At 36.1% G+C, this 16,446-nt stretch overlaps 1 protein-coding gene across 1 annotated transcript in view; it reads right to left on the bottom strand.

The window, feature by feature from the left end:
* Positions 1-7,435: 7,435 nt before the first annotated feature.
* The window catches only part of LOC107659500 (calcium and integrin-binding family member 2-like), a 32,588-nt gene continuing 23,577 nt past the window's right edge, over positions 7,436-16,446 (bottom strand). Inside the window, exons 4-7 of the mRNA XM_016448462.1 lie at positions 15,885-15,996; positions 11,021-11,168; positions 10,657-10,852; positions 7,436-8,258 (exon numbers count right to left, since the gene is read on the bottom strand). Coding sequence (XP_016303948.1) covers positions 8,237-8,258; positions 10,657-10,852; positions 11,021-11,168; positions 15,885-15,996 — 478 coding nt within the window. The 3' untranslated portion in view covers positions 7,436-8,236. The remainder of the gene's footprint in view (positions 8,259-10,656; positions 10,853-11,020; positions 11,169-15,884; positions 15,997-16,446) is intronic.

Below are 16,446 nucleotides of genomic sequence, written 5' to 3' on the forward strand. Positions count from 1 at the left end.
GCCAGTAACAGAGACCATCTGTGAAGGTGCACATCTGTCTTTCGAGATTCAGTACAACTTTTGGAATCATTAAAACAAATGATGTCATTGTGTCCTGCTTTTATGGTCTTTACCTAAATATTAATAGTCACACAACAGATTTCCAGTAAAAACACTTCAAACATGTAAATAAATGCTATTTAAAACAGAATTCAACATTAAAATCAATGATACAATCAATGAACAAACTGAAAATATAACTGACTTTAGACTAATTATGATTCTTGTGTAGGCTAAATAGCTACCCCTACCGCTAACAACTCGAAAATTAATTATGTTTTTTTTAATAGTAAAAGTGTATTAACCATGTTTTTGTTTTTTTTTGTATACTGATTAGAATTTTACTACAAATACCATGGTTAAACTATGGTTAGCATAGCAAAACCATAGTTAATTTGTGGTTACCAACTATAGTATTGTTGTTGTTTTTTTAATTTGTAGTAAAACCATGATTAACTTTACAGCAGATAACTACATCTCTGTGACAAATATTAAATATAATGTGACAGAGATATTATATGTAATGTATCTTTTTATTCATTAATGGTGCTTCCCTTACAAAATTTAACCATGGTTTTACTACAAATATAATCACATAATCCATAATTAATATAGTTAAACCATGGTAACTACAAATTAACCATGGTTTTGCCACACTAACCATAATTTAACCATGTGGTCACACGAATGGTAATCAGTCCACCAAAAATTATGGTTACTACACTTTTACTATAATAAAACGATGGTTGTTTTTCGTAAGGGTTGCTAAGCTATTAGCAACCAGCAAATACTCGTTACTGAGGTCACATTATCTGCAAACTAGTTTCTTATTCATTAATTTAGTTTGCGAAGCTATCAGCAACAAGCTAATACTAATAACATGGCTGAGGTGAGTATCTGTAAATTAGCTTTTTTTTTTTTTGCTTGCTAAGCTATTTGCAATCATCTCATATCACAATATGACTGGTAAGTCACGTCACTGCATAGCTTTCTGTTTATTCATTAATGATGCTTGCTAAGCTACTGACAACCAGCTAATACTCATGCTACGAGTGAGTCATATTATTTGTAAACAGCTTTAGCTTTCTGTTTATTCATTAGTGCTTGCTAAGCTATTAGCAACCAGTTAATTAACCGCTAAGACCAGAGCTACCATCTTAAACTGTTTTCAGACTCAAATGAGCTGGTCTCGAAAACACTGCTAGCTACTGTACATCACATCCTGTAGAAAAATAAGATTAGGCAACATAAAACAACCATGACTGGTCAATTAAGGACAAACAAAGAACATTAAAGTTCTGCTTCAGCTGGCTCAGAAAATGTATTTAATAAAAGCTAAAGAGTGTATAGTATATATGGACAACTACATTTGGATTTAAATTATAGGACTATTGATCATAGTAATCAGGCACAACTACAAATTAATTATTGTTTCCTAGAAACTTCCTGACTCCCTACAGAGAGTAGAGGTGATATCCTCACATGTGATTTATGTCTGGAAGAAATTTATAGCGGCCTTTCTGACTCCTTGGAGAAGCAAGACTCTGATTTGCATGCTTACGCACAAACTCGAGAGACCAAATGGTGTCGGACAAGATCTTCATGTAAATGGAGACAATAAAGCTGCCAGCAGTGACTGATCTGGTTTTTGTGGGCAGCAGAAATCGTAAATAAGAGAGTCATCACACAGACAGCAGAACTTCAGGCAGTGAGATGCTCTACAAAATGTGTCCTTCTCTGTACAACACGTCATATACACTGTGTGTATGATAAATGGCATACTAGCAGAGCTAATGTGTCTAAGCTAACCAGTTAAACCTAATAGCCAAATACGCATACTTCCCTACTATATAGCAGGTGAAAAGCAGTATGTGAAAGATTAGTTTGTCTGAATTTAGTATTCATAAAACAGTTGCTGTAAAGTACCCAGATAATCTACAGTAATTCCACTGAGGTTATGAAATTCACATCCAATGGACACTGTAGGTCAACATGGCGGATGAAGTACATACAAATTTCACTCATACTACACACAATCATACTATATAGAACAGCTGCGAATTTTGCTCCTCATCAAACATAGTACCTACTCAGTATGTGATTTCGGACACAGCTCTTGACCACCTAAATGCAATGCTTATCTATTAACATAAACCTTGACACTGGTAGCTCTCATGATAATAAAGTCAAAACGAATGTAGTACGTCCCAATTACATTCACATTCATACTATATAGAACATACTTTTAAAGTTGCAAAGTTCGTTCCTTATCAAACATAGTACCTACTCAGTATGTGATTTAGGATGCAGCTCTTGACCATCGCAATGCTTATCTGTTAATGTGAACCTAAAATATAATTGGTTGATAGGAATGCTGTTACAGCTGTGACCAAAATCGCCCAAAGTTTACTTCCGTAAACACCGTCTGTGTTTGTTTATCGGTCTGGCTAGTGGTGCCGACTACAAACGCAGTTAAAGTTAAGGTGATGAGTCAACTGAAGTTGGGCTTAGGTTGTTGTGCTGTGGGATGTGTTTCCCATACATTGATTTATTTGTGGCACCCGCCACAATATCAAAACTGACCACCAAAAATAGATTTTCCAAAAGGCTTTGACTTTGTTGAATAAACATGAGCACTGCACGTTTCAAAATCAAAACGCAGCACGGGTGTTTTTATATCACTCTATCTCTGAAGGAAATCGACTGTCTTCAGAAAATTTTCGATGTCATTTTCATTTCATCTTGCTTGTAAAGCAGCATTCATGAGCGCAGCGCTGCTTTATGTACAGCCGTTACCGGGGAAACCTCTATTTCTGCCGCTCCAAAAGCACCTCCTGCTGACAGAGAATGAATTTGCATGTTCAATAAGCCTGTCTGATTTACACAGCAAACATATTTTGCTTGCTATCAGAAATAATCTACAGGGACTTTGCTGTTGTTATTGATTCTTTGCAGAAGTCTACCGGAAGTTACGTTTGGGCCACAAAAGTATACATGCAGTAACGTTTGTTTATGTTGTTGCCACTGAAACCATCTATAGTGCCGTATTTAAAGGGATAGTTCACCTTCAGTTGCTGGTCCCCATTGACTTCTATAGGAAGAAAAAGCACTGCAAATAAATGGGGACCAACTGAAGGTGAACTATCCCTTTAAGCGAACAGCCATTTGTAGTGGTGTCTGAAAACAGTGGACATTATCAAGTATACTCATTCAATCCCACAATGCATGGCAATAACAACCAATTTAGACTCAGTGGCTAGAGAATACCCATAATGCACCATTAGGGCTGCGCTGAATGAATTCCCACATTTTGGCAGTAGATGGCATCCATAGTGGAATCATACAGATGTATAGTAAAGGCCTGTTCAAAATTAAAGTGATAGCTATAAAGATAACTAACCAATGAATGCTAATGTTCTGTTTCATTATTAAGCGCACACTACAGTTTTGTCATCTGCCACTTTAAATGCTTGAGCTTTTTAAAGTCAGGTGGATTCTGATTGGCTGCCAATGTTTTTATCGTCAGTTGGAAAAAAGTGATTCCAATGATGTGGTTCCTCTGTCATTAACATTTAAAACTGAATCTTTATCGTTACATCGTTGGTGTAAATGGGCCTTGAGTTCCTTTTTAATTGATTATCAATTGTTTAATTAAGGTTTATACAAGCAATTTTCCAAATTTGCGCACTCATTTTCATTTCCTTTAAGGGAATAGGTAATGAGAGGGCGATTTCGGATAAACCACTTATCTAGAATCACACACTACTATGAAAAATCAAGTTAGCATGTGGCTACAGTGCCAAAATAGACATTTTGAATGCTAAAGCTAATGGTAAAACTCCAAAATTTGATGTAAAAGCATTGTGTAAAACTTAGGATGATGTGTTTGCAGACTCAAACAAACGTATTGTGTTTCCTTGTTTATCGTTATTGATCAGGAGATTAGCGTACCGCGTTTGCCTGACAAAAAAGCCATTACTTGAACACATCCAGTAATACTGATATATACCCTGCCTTTGTTATCGAACTGGCTCCTAAAAAAACACCAAAATGGATTGTTTTGAAACTCTTGGGACGCCATATTGGCAAACATCACTGGGCTAATAAGATTAGAGGGCAGCCAAGGCCAGCACAGCGAGCGTGTGCGTGAACCGCTGCGCATGTGTGAGTCACTGACGTCCCATTTTATGCCCTGCGTCCAAAAGAATCAATGCTCTAATGCCTACATTACTGTCAGCAGCCTGAGTGGCTGTATCAGACTGGAACAGAAGCAAATCTAAATCAGCAGATGCTCAGAGTGAGAGGCGTAATTAACAGAGGCGCATCATCAGCACTTACATCCCACTGGAGTTTTTAATACAGTCCTCATAAAGGGAGTCGGAGGTAACGGGATGAGGAATTAACAGCATATTAGCGCAGGCGGCGTTATCCCTAATGACGGCACACCGTCGTGATATCGCCAAAACGGTCCCTCACCAATTTATCCAGGCATGCCTTGTTTTATGTCTGAGAAGCATTTTCATGGCTTACGTAAGCCCTGCTAATGGGATCTTTTGACCATTAACAAAGGTCTAAGTGCATTTGTATTTATTTGAAAGTCCATTTTAGTTGTTTCTGGTATGTGTATGTCAAAACACTTGTCTAATGATGAAAACAATGTGAGAAACCATAACTATTTCAGATAATGGATGCTTTTTTACCATTTAAAGGGACTGTTTACCCCAAGATGAAAATTCTGAATTTTTTCACCCTGACCCTATTGACTTTCATTGTATGTACAAAAAAATAACAAAACAAAGACATTTTTCAACAAAAGAGAGAACGTCGTACAGGTTTGGAATAATATAAGGGTGTGTAAATAATTTTTAGGTGAATTATCCCTTTAAGAGAATTTTGTTGCTGTACGGGTGCTTATATTAAACTTTGTGCTATAGACATGAATTTGTTGAGGAGAGACGATCTATAACTTTTATAAGCATTCAGATTTCCCTACAGCAGATGATAAAATGGGTTCAATATGTTAAGAGACTTATATTATGATATGTTTTCAATTTCATGAAAAAAACGATTCATACATTCATAATTATGACAAAATAAGTCTTAATTATGAGATAAAGACAACAGATCAATGACGACAAAGTTTAAATTATGAGAAAAAGTCATGACGACAAAAAGTTTAAATTATGACAAACAATTGTGAGATAATTATGACAAACTAAGTCAAGACAATCAAGATGACAAGTCAATGATGACAAATTTGAAATTAAGATAAGTCAATGATGACGAAGTCAAAATTATGACAAACAATTATGAGATAGTCATAATTATGAGATAAAATCAATGACAACAAAGTTGAAATTATGAGATAAATTGTGACATATGTCAAAATTATGAGAAACATTTATTACATAAGAGAAAGGGCCAAATTTACTAAACAGGGCAAATTAGTGCAAGAACGCAATTCCAAAACAGTGCCGATGGGTGTGGAAATTTCTGCAGGTGATTTAATAACAACGCGCAAATTAAAGAACACCGACGCAACATCTCATTTCCATAATGACCAATGCAATCTACCAAGTGCAGCGCAAATTAGCATAAGAATATGTTCGGATTCGGATAATGTGTTCATCTGGCATTCCAAATAGATTAATGCGTGTAGAAAAAAATCCTCTTCCTACCACGCGCAGGATCACATACTCATCTTGTCACAACCCAAATGAAGCACAACCTATACATTAACATCTTAAACAACATTTCCTTGAAAAACAGTCTAAAGCATTTGAATCAATGTTGGACTCTGTTAAAAGGACAGAAGCGTCTGACCCAGTAAATCATCAGCTGAACTAATATGGCCAAGGACAGCTCTGTGCATCTCTGGGTGGAGATTTTACCGGGCTCAAAGCGCGCTGTGTATAATCATACGAGTGCTGAGGCAGCGCTGCTCCTAACGATCTCATTCAGCTTAAAAAGTCATTAAAGTGGAATACGACAGGATAGGCTGAAGAATCATTGTTGGCTCATCTTTGTTGTTAAAGGGGTCATATGATGCGATTTCAATTTTTCCTTTTGGTTGGTTCGCAGCTGCATGGGGCTTTGAACTAGAACGAGAAGAGGACAAAGAAACAGCCAGGGCCATGACTAGGGTAACAAAAATCCAGCTAAAATTATATTCAAATATTTATAATAATAATAAAAAAAGCATCTCTTAGAGTAAGTAATTAGGGATAGGCTGGTAACTAGAAAACTCCTCCATCACGATCAAGTCACAATGTGCTCAAGATGGACTGTCCCGATAATAAGTTCAGCGCTGTTCTATTTGGATATATAATGTGTTGTCCCAAGTTGTTCCAAACATTTTTTTATTCTGTGGAACATGAAAAAAGACTTGAGAAATGTCTCGGTGTTGTTTTTGTCCATTCAAAGTTGTTTTGGACCCCACTGACTTAAAGGTGAGTAAATGATGACAGAATTTTCATTTGGGAGTCAACTATCCCTTTAATTCTCAAAATGAAGCACAAATGAGATTTAAAGGAATTGTTCACCCAAAAATGAAAATTGTCATTAATAACCCACCCATCATGTCATTAATTCCAAACCCGTAAGACCATTGTTCATCTTCAGAACACAAATGAAGATATTTTTGATGAAATCCAAGAGCTTTCTGACCCTGCATAGACAGCAATGGAACTGACATGTTCAAGGCCCAGAGAGGTTGTAAGGACATTTTCCATGTGACATCAGTGGTTCAACCGTAATGTTATGAAGCTATGAGAATACTTTTTGTGCATAAAGAAAACTAAAATAATGACTTTATTCAACAATTTCTTCTCTTCCGTGTCAGTGTTTGACTATTTAATTTTTGTCACATGGACTATTTTAACAATGTCCTTACTCACTTTCCGGGCCTTGAACATGTCAGTTGCATTGCTGTCTATGCAGGGTCAGAAAGCTCTCGGATTTCATCAAAAATATCTTCATTTGTGTTTTGAAGATGAACAAAATGTCTTACGGGTTTGGAACGACATGAGGGTGAGTAATTAATGACAGAATTTTCACTATTGGGTGAACTATCCCTACAGCAGAGATCAAAATTGTCAGTGTCATAAATTATAATCTGTCCCTCAAAAAAAAAAAAGCCATTATAGCGCACAAGTCACATAGACTACTGTTTGTCGTGATTTTTATACTTTTTGGAAAAGAGCGACGTGAACATTCTTTGTAATTTTCGTTCTACGGAAGAAAAATACAGGTTTGGAACAACATGAGAGTGAGTAAAGGATGATAGACTTTTAATTTTTGCGTGAACTATCCCTTTAAATAATACATTTTGTCACAAAATCAAGCATTAACCCCAAAATATCAATAGATGCACTCAGTCAACAATCAACAGAAAACCTTTATTAAAAGTTAAGTCAAATGCCCTCTATCACATCAAATACTGAAAAAAGGTAAGAGACAGTTTGACACTAACACCTCAAGTTAGGACAGAAGGGATAGAGGGATCTGTGGTCAGAACAAATACATGGAGAGCAAATGACAGAGAAGACAATTAAGAGAATATATGATGACAGAGCCCTTCATTCAACTGGAGAACATTTAGATATGATTGTCGTCATGCTCCAGTTCTATAAGCAATTAGATTGTGAAATGGCAAAGCTGTCGGGAGATTAGGGAACGGGGAAAGGTGGGGACCATAATCTAATTCATGCATTTTATGGAGAAAGATTGCATAGCTGTAGAAAACTCTGTCTCGGTGGCCAATAATGTACTTGTAGCCCTCTCTCTCACTCCAGTTTGTCCAGTTTGTTTGTCCCTTCCTAAATGAAAACTGTCCCATGATTTATTTGATCCCAATTAAGAGTCTTTGAAGTGGGAGAGTGAGTTAAATTTGTGCCCAATGTGCCACGGACATTGGTAGAAGCCCATAAAAGTGGTTTACAATCCACATTAGTTTTACTCCAGGACAAGGTGTGTGGTTAAAACCCACAAAAGGCCTCAACTTTCCATTTCCTTTCTCCGAAAACACAAGGGATTTCTGATCCAAACTTTTCATTGGTAATGAAACAGCCATGTCAGTCAGTAATCCTGTCAAGTGTACTTCCAAAAATCAAAGGAAAACAACAGTAGACATTTATCCTCCGATGTGGACTTATCTGTTCAAGGAACATCAGCATTGGTGTTTTCCACTGAAGCCAATTTAGATTCGTATATGGAAGGTGCTGCAGTACAGAAAGATGACAGACAGAAAGAGCATATTAGATTAAACATAAAAACATAAGGACCAGCCAAAATTGAATTACGCCGTTTCATGTCCCTAAAGCGATGGCATTAGTCTTAACCACTCGAGTCGATTTTTGCTGTCTCACTGGTAACTGATGAACATTGTTCACAATGTGATTTTAAAAAGTATTCGAGAAGAACCAGGATGAAGAGCAGATGGCTTCTAATGGCATTTTGGTAATAAAATTGATTCTAAAATGAATTTGGAATTCCACTAGATCAAATAGCAGAAAGAATTGAGCTCCAAGCCTTTGTCATAGATCTTCAACAGTAGACATTAACCACCTGTGCACACGACACTTGGGGAAAGTGCTGTGTCATTCTCTTAAAAGGAGTTTTTTACCATATGTCACCCTTTACTGTCATTTGAACGAATGTTTAAAACAGTGAAGAAGCAATTTACAAAGACTGAATTGTGAATTGTGTGTGGTTTCTATATGTTTTCTATGTTTTTTTTCCTCCCCATAACTGATTTGCTAAAGAAACGTGCATAATCAGGTAATGGCACAAAAATGGCGAAAAAGTGTATTTATCTGAAAAATAATATTTTACTACCAGTTAAAGTTTGAGGTTGTAAAGTTTTTAAAAATGTTTTTGAATGAAGTCTCACTGAATTAAGTTTTTTTTCACCGAGGCTGCATTAATTTGATCAAAAATATAGTAAAATATGTACTTTTGTAATTTTTCTATTTTAGTTTTCTATTGTAATGCGTTTTAAAATGTAATTTATTCATGTGATGTAAAACAGCCATTACTCCCAAACTTTTGAATGGTATACAGAGTTTACAGCATTTAGCACCTGATTAAGATGGATTGTGAGTGTTTAATAAATAAGACACAGGTATTTGTGTTGAAATACCATGTGCAAAAATGTGTTTAGTGAATTGGCCACTCAGTGATTATGCAACAGCACTTCATCTAATTCTTTTCAGAAAGAAGCACTACAGATTAATAAAAAAATGAAACATAATTAAAAGTGTCTCTTGTAGCACTGTTAATCCTTAAACTCTATAATGAATGTGTATATGAGATCTGATTTAGGGGTACATGTTCCCATTAAAGTTTTAAATGGTTGAGTCATGCAAACAGTGTTGTTTTTTGTTTATTTTGTAATTTGTTAGTGCAGAAATGACACGTCACCTTTAAGTTACTAAAAAGTACAGTTAGCAGAATGCTAAGGGCATAAATCCCTTCTACGTTAACTTTCTATGAGTGTTCAAGAAAGTAATTCTCTCTTTGACTGACAGCTGCTGAAAGCAATTCTAGATTTTTTTGGCATCCAGGTCTCCAAATTGGGGAAGTCGTGGCCTAATGGTTAGCGAGTCGGACTCGTAACCCCAAGGTTGCGGGTTTGAGTCTCGTACCAGCAGGGATTGTGGGTGGGGGGGAGTGAATGTACAGCGCTCTCTCCCACCTTCAATACCACGACTGAGGTGCCCTTGAGCAAGGCACCGAACCCCCAACTGCTCCCCGGGTGCCGCAGCAAAAATGGCTGCCCACTGCTCCGGGTGTGTGTTCACGGTGTGTGTGTGTTCACTGCTGTGTGTGTGCACTAAGGATGGGTTAAATGCAGAGCACTAATTCCAAGTATGGGTCACCATACTTGGCCACATGTCACGTCACACTCAAATGATGGTACAAAACCTTCCTGTCCCTCTCAGTCATGTGGTCAGTGAGGCACAGCTGTGCAGTCCAAAAAGGCCTGTAAAAGCCAAGCAGAAGAACTCTTGCACTATAAAGCATATTTAAGCGCACTGCAGCCAAATTATAGCAGCGTGCCTCCAAAGTAGAAAGCTAACCAGAACTTTAGCAACTAGCATAACTGCCTTTACACTGATAAGAACTTAGTATGTCTGATATGAACACATGAACTCCCAATAAAATGATGAGCATCATTTCTGTGAAGTACAAACTAGTGACTAGTACATAAGCGTAAGTACATACGGCAGCATGCTATCCAAAAAAAGAAGCTAATATGCAACTGATTTTGGGAAATTCTACACAGGCAGTAAATCTATACATCATACAAATAGTAACTCAACTTGCAATTTATTTCAATAGATTTCGATGAGTTTGATGTTAGCATGTTGCTAAGCTAACACTACAGAACACTAATAGAAATTAAATTGCCATTTTTTAGTTAGATTTGACTATTTAATTCAATCTATGTTAGTGATTAATGAAATTATATAATGAGAATTGTGCCCGCATTCTCCACAATCTAAAATAGACTGAACTACCAAAGCCCTAACTTTAAATTACAATTTATAATAAGCGAAACTCTGAATAGAATGCATCTGAGGAAATAAGTCACGTTATTACATCTATTGTTCTTACCTTAAAAAGTCAGGGGCCCTGGAGATCATGTTCTCAAAGTCGGCAAAGGAGAGCTTGTTGTCTCCATCCAGGTCGGCCTCCTCAATGGCCTTCTCACACACCAGATTAACCTCCTCTGGTGTTAGCTCCTCCTTCGTTAACTTGTTTAGAGTCTTTTCCAAGTCTTCATTGCAGATGTAATTATCCACATTGAAGTCTAAGAACAAAACAAGAAGATAATAATTAACTACAAAAGGTGTTCATGTTATAAAATTGCTGCAGCGTTTATGAAAGTTGCAATATAAATGTTTATTACAACCTCTAAAACTGTGCACTGTGACAGTCCTTGTGGACTGTACATGAGTTAATAAAAAATGACTTTTACCGTATATTTTAAAAGCAAAAATGGCTTTCAGTTCTCTGGGAGCCATTTCACTGAGAACTGAAAACATGTCCACAAAGTCGTTGAAGCTGAGGTTCCCCTGGCCGTCTTCAGAGAATGATTCCACAATCCGATTCCTGAACGGATTCTCCTAGAAAACCGAAATTGAATATTTTTTTAGGTTTATTGGGATAACACTATAAAAAGAACTAGAGAGGCTGCAATATTATTGTATATTTTGTATGATCTGTCTATTTACTATTATAGTATTTCTGTCATGACAACTCTTTGAGAGTTTAGCATGGTAATGTACATGGCAATGTTAATGTGTTTGGTCTTGTTGGAATAGATCTGCTACGATTCTGTTGCAGCAGAGCAAGTACCGACTTGCTACTGCCAATACATCCACAGACATACTACTGCGAGCATGTAGAAAATAACATACATAACATACATGAAATAATCTCCATATATAACATACATGAAATTACCCTGTAGCAGATCTATACAGGTGGAGCTGGGGAAGGTGGAGGGTTTCTGAAGTGTGCTGCAACTGCTACAGCAAAGCACTAGCCAAGTTTTTGAATGTTGAGCAGCAATCTGCTGATGCAAAAAGAAACCAATCAGCTGCACCATGTGAGCAATGATGTGATTATATCAGATTGAGTTAGAACCTATCGGTCTGCGCCATGTAGAGTTTCATGACAGAACTTTGTATTTAGTAAGATTTTGATGTATTTTCAGTGTCAGTCTACGTTTTAGCAAATTTGTTGTGATTCTTTATTTTTTTTGGGATTGTTTGATTTGATGTTGATTGTAGTTTTAGTATTCTCAGTACTTCAACTTCATTTTTTCCATCTATTTATATTAAATTTTATTTCAGCTTAATTTCAATGACTGAAAATGACAGTAACAATTAACAGAAACAACACTGTGGAAAATTTATCTGGATATTCTTATGGAAACCTACGATTAAAGGTGCAATGGTGAAACCATAAAAATCACATAATACCACACTATTCTTTGAAATATTTTACTAACAGTGACATGACGTGTGGCTATAGTGTCCCATACTCAGAATTTGTGCTCTGCATTTCACCTATCCAAGTGCACTCAAACAGCAGTGAGTAGTGAACACACACACACCGTGAAAACACACCCAGAGCAGTATTAATTATTAAGTCAATATATTTTCCCTTAAAAATCAATGTAGATGCAAAAAAAACCATCTGTAGATTGTATCTAGGCCTGGCTATAGAGCGCAAATGTATGGCTGTACATAAGCATGTGTGCAGCAGAGGGAGTTTTGCTGAGTGAGTCATGTATAAAACATAGAAAGGCTGACTCCCCAAACTGGTGCCCATATATTTCTTACTGGCTATTGGCCTAAAGGAATTTTTATGCCCTTTGCTACTAGCTGACTCAACAGCTCTGGGAACAATAGCATGAACACAGCAGAGCAAGATCAAACCTGATGTCTCTGCTCTGCTTTAAACACTCAACATCCTGTGCAGAATTATAACTACACCATCCCAGGTGATATTTTTGTGCCGTTTTACCATCTGCAAGGTCAAAATAGCAAGCTTTACATGTAGGATTTGAGGTATAATATGTTACTTCGGGTTATGGGTTTGCTCAAGTGATGAGTATAAGCCATAGCAAGCACCACAGTTCAACTTGAAGGAACTTCAGGCATGATTTCAGATTAGCTACTTTTCATTCAACCAAATAATCTGTAAGTAACTGGATTGATGACTAAATAAAACATACTGAATAGCCTTCATGTAAACACTGCTATCAAAGGAAAGTTCAACAACGGATTCGAAGGTGTAGACCAGAAAAATCATCTGGCACGTAAATGCTTGAATCTGACTATTTTCTTAATTTCATTTCAAAATACCTTGCACATATGCGCAGTGCAGTATTTACATGCGCTATATTCCAAACTGGTCAGTTGAGAAGACTGAATATTTGCTAAAACCTCTTGTCTGATATACATTACATCTTATTTATTTATTTATTGATATGTCTGCAAGGCAAAAACTGTGATTATGGACATTATTGCACTAGTTTCTGAACACATGTAATGCACATGTAAATGAACATGAAATCGGATTGCAAGGTTTAGGGTTCATATATCTTTCAGAATCTGAAATCAGATTGGATTCTTTCGAATTGAAGAAAATGTAAGAATTGAAGAAAAGGTAGACTGTCTTACGGGCAACATCATAAAAAACATCCATCAATGTGTATGTCAAAAAACTCAGAGGCATTTGTATTGGCAGATGTCAAGAAAACAGCCCTCTAATGCTCTGATGTGTTAAATCACTCTACTTCTGCACGAAAAGGCTAATTATGCAACTGAAGGGTCAGAGATTTATGTTTACGAAGGCTGAGAGGATCTTTGCAAACTGGAAGCTGTCGTAGCCCCATCAATCCCAGCTTGAGTGGTCTCCATCAGTATCATCCACCTCCTAGGGTTGGGTTTATAGCTCCTTCGTGCATCTGACTGCTTTAGAGGGCAGTAAAATTATGTCTCCAGCAAGGGGGACATAATGGGGCTCATTCTGGAGCCGTAACACCCAGCCAATTTTGAGGGTTGGGTCTGAATTAAGGAAAGTTGAGATTGGATCAGCAATATGATCGTAATAATGAATCCTCAGCTCTAATGAACTATTTTTTTTATTAGATTGAACCTTTAGATTTAATATTTCGAAAAAAGGTGCATATGTCTTATTTAAATCAAATAGCTTGTAATGTAAATCAATTGGATCTTTTTAACAGTATAGCAGATTACGTACATAAAATGGACATAAATATCAGATGTCACTCTTTATCTCCCAATAATATGTCTTAGTAAGATGATATAAAAAAAAAGTTTTATGATCAAAGCTCTATTGTGTTTTTATTGTGGTGCAAAACATATAATGCAATGGAATACAATGATGTTTGAAAGATTCCTCAAAAAGCACTATGTTTCATATTTCATTAGTGGTCGACCGATATTGTTTTTTTGACAGCCGATGCCGATATCTTGGAAAGCAGGGTGGCCGATATAAAGCCGATATAATTTTATTTATTTTAATTAATATTTAAGAAATGTAAAAATAATTTGAAAATGGATTAAAAAATAAATGTGTTAAATAAACATACGTATACTTTATGGCAAAGTATTTTTCACAAATAAATAAATATTTAATAAAAAATATAATAAAAAAAGGAAGTAAACACTGTAACCAACAGGGCACTCAGTATTCTGGGAAGTTTGTGTGCATTGGGAATCATATTTTTTCAAATAAAGCTAAGGTAACACTCATTTTACATACAGCACACAGTGAAAATGACATTAATATGGCAGTGGGCAAATGCATAAAGCGCAGCATAATTTAATTCCTTTGTTTAACCGTTCTATCTGATTATTAGACAGATCTGTCTGATTATTAGACAGAACTGTTAAGGACGACAGTGAACAAGAGGGAGAATGTGAGCACTGTGTGCTGCTGCCGTTCTTCTTCTTCTTCTAATAACGTTTTATGGCGGATGGCAAACCAACTTCTGGTGCATTTACCGCCACCAACTGGACTGGAGTGTGGAGCACTAATAAATACATATTTATATTTATCTATATTTTATATTAAAAAAATATATATTTTTTTTAAAAACCAAAACACACACATTCCTAAATTCTCCTGATTAATCCTATTTCTTTAATGTATTTAACAATAGCACCATATATTTTACCTTGTTCTGCATGCTCTTTCAAGAGGTTTGACAAATTAAATGATTCAACACCCATGTTTCTTACTTCCTTAATGAGTTTTAACCTTTCTTTTTCATATTCGCTGCTGCCGTTCTCAGCGCCATCAAAATAAAAGTCTGGCGCGCCGTCAAAATAAAAGTCCCACCTCGAACGCATCGACCAAACAGAAAAACTTATCGGCCGATGCCGATATTTAAAAAATGCCAAATATCGACCGATATATCGCCAAGGCCGACCACTATATTTCATACTCACATTTTAATATATTTCTAAAAAATTATGGCTAATAAAGTAAAGTTGCTTCAGTCCAGTTCGTGTTCATCTTGAAATATTGCTAGCATTATAAAAGTTTTCTTTCACCGTGAAAAGACACGTGAACCACAACCTAAAGGATGTGTTTACAATTATATTAAAAGTCCCTACTTGCTAAAAAGCATAACCTATAAATCAGATGACATAGGGCATGTAGTAGATTGAAAAATAGGTTTTTCAGCAACGTTTTGATCGTAGTGATAATTTAGAAGCCTCCAATATTTGCATATCAAATATGATACAATAGGCTTTACAGAGTTTAAAAAAAAGTACAAGTTCGTATTTGAAAGGAGATAATCTGAAAGAGTTTTAAAATAATCAGTTCAGGAATGGCACTAATAAAGTGTTACCTCTACAAAGTAACATCATTATTACTTTAATACTAGCATAATGCTAATGCTCTTATTGGCTAATCCTATAAACGATCTCTTGACGCTGTAGTCTGATTAAATGTATGCGTCTTTACAACCATAGAATATCTAAAGCGCTAACATAATTTGCTGAAACGGCATCATCTCATGGAGCGTTAACTTTCACAAGCATAGTGGTGTTATATCCCTCGCTCCCACCGCTTGTGCTTTGTCATATAAACAGCCCAGCCAGTGTGGCCATTAAAAACCAATTTTGCCCTATAAAAACTAGTGTCTATTATATCTGATATAAACTAAATGTGCAGTGAGGGTCACTGCACAAGCATCATGTTGCTTAAACAAGAGAACGGGAATATTTCTGCCCCCACTTATGCTGTTGTGTGCAAACTGGAAGGGGAGTTCTACAGTGAATAGTTAGCATTACCTTCAGTTCCGGCATGTTGACTATGAGGGCTAAAGGGATTTTAACATCAGGGTCGTTGGTGTAGTCCATTGGAACCAAATGTGGAGCCAGCTCGTGGTATCTTCCATGCAAGCTGCAATGCAGAAAAAAGTAAGAACTGGTTACTGCAGTTCATCGCTGTTCCTGTGACAGCGTTCTTCTTAGATCACCTTGTGAATCAGACCTCATTTGTTTTATTCACAAAAAGGAGAATGAAACAAAATGGCTCATTTTAAATGTAAAAGAGAAGACCACAGTCCTGAGTGATGGTATTTTAAATTTACTGATTTACTGAAAAACAAGATATAAGATAGCATGAGTCAAGTAGAATGCTATTTCAGTATACTTTTATGGTTTTTAGCAATATTTTGAATTAGATTTTATTTTTAGTAATTTTGTTAAGTGTTTTTGTCATTTTAATAGTTTACAGCTTTTATTATTTTATGTATTAGTTTTAATTTATTTAGTTTTTGTTACTTTAGTACTTCAAGTAAAAATAGAAATGCCATCTTGGCAAATAGTTGAAAAAAGTGTTTTTTTTAAA

The sequence above is a fragment of the Sinocyclocheilus anshuiensis genome, unplaced genomic scaffold (genome assembly GCF_001515605.1).
Source record: "Sinocyclocheilus anshuiensis isolate Anshui unplaced genomic scaffold, SAMN03320099.WGS_v1.1 scaffold387, whole genome shotgun sequence".
NCBI lineage: Eukaryota > Metazoa > Chordata > Actinopteri > Cypriniformes > Cyprinidae > Sinocyclocheilus > Sinocyclocheilus anshuiensis.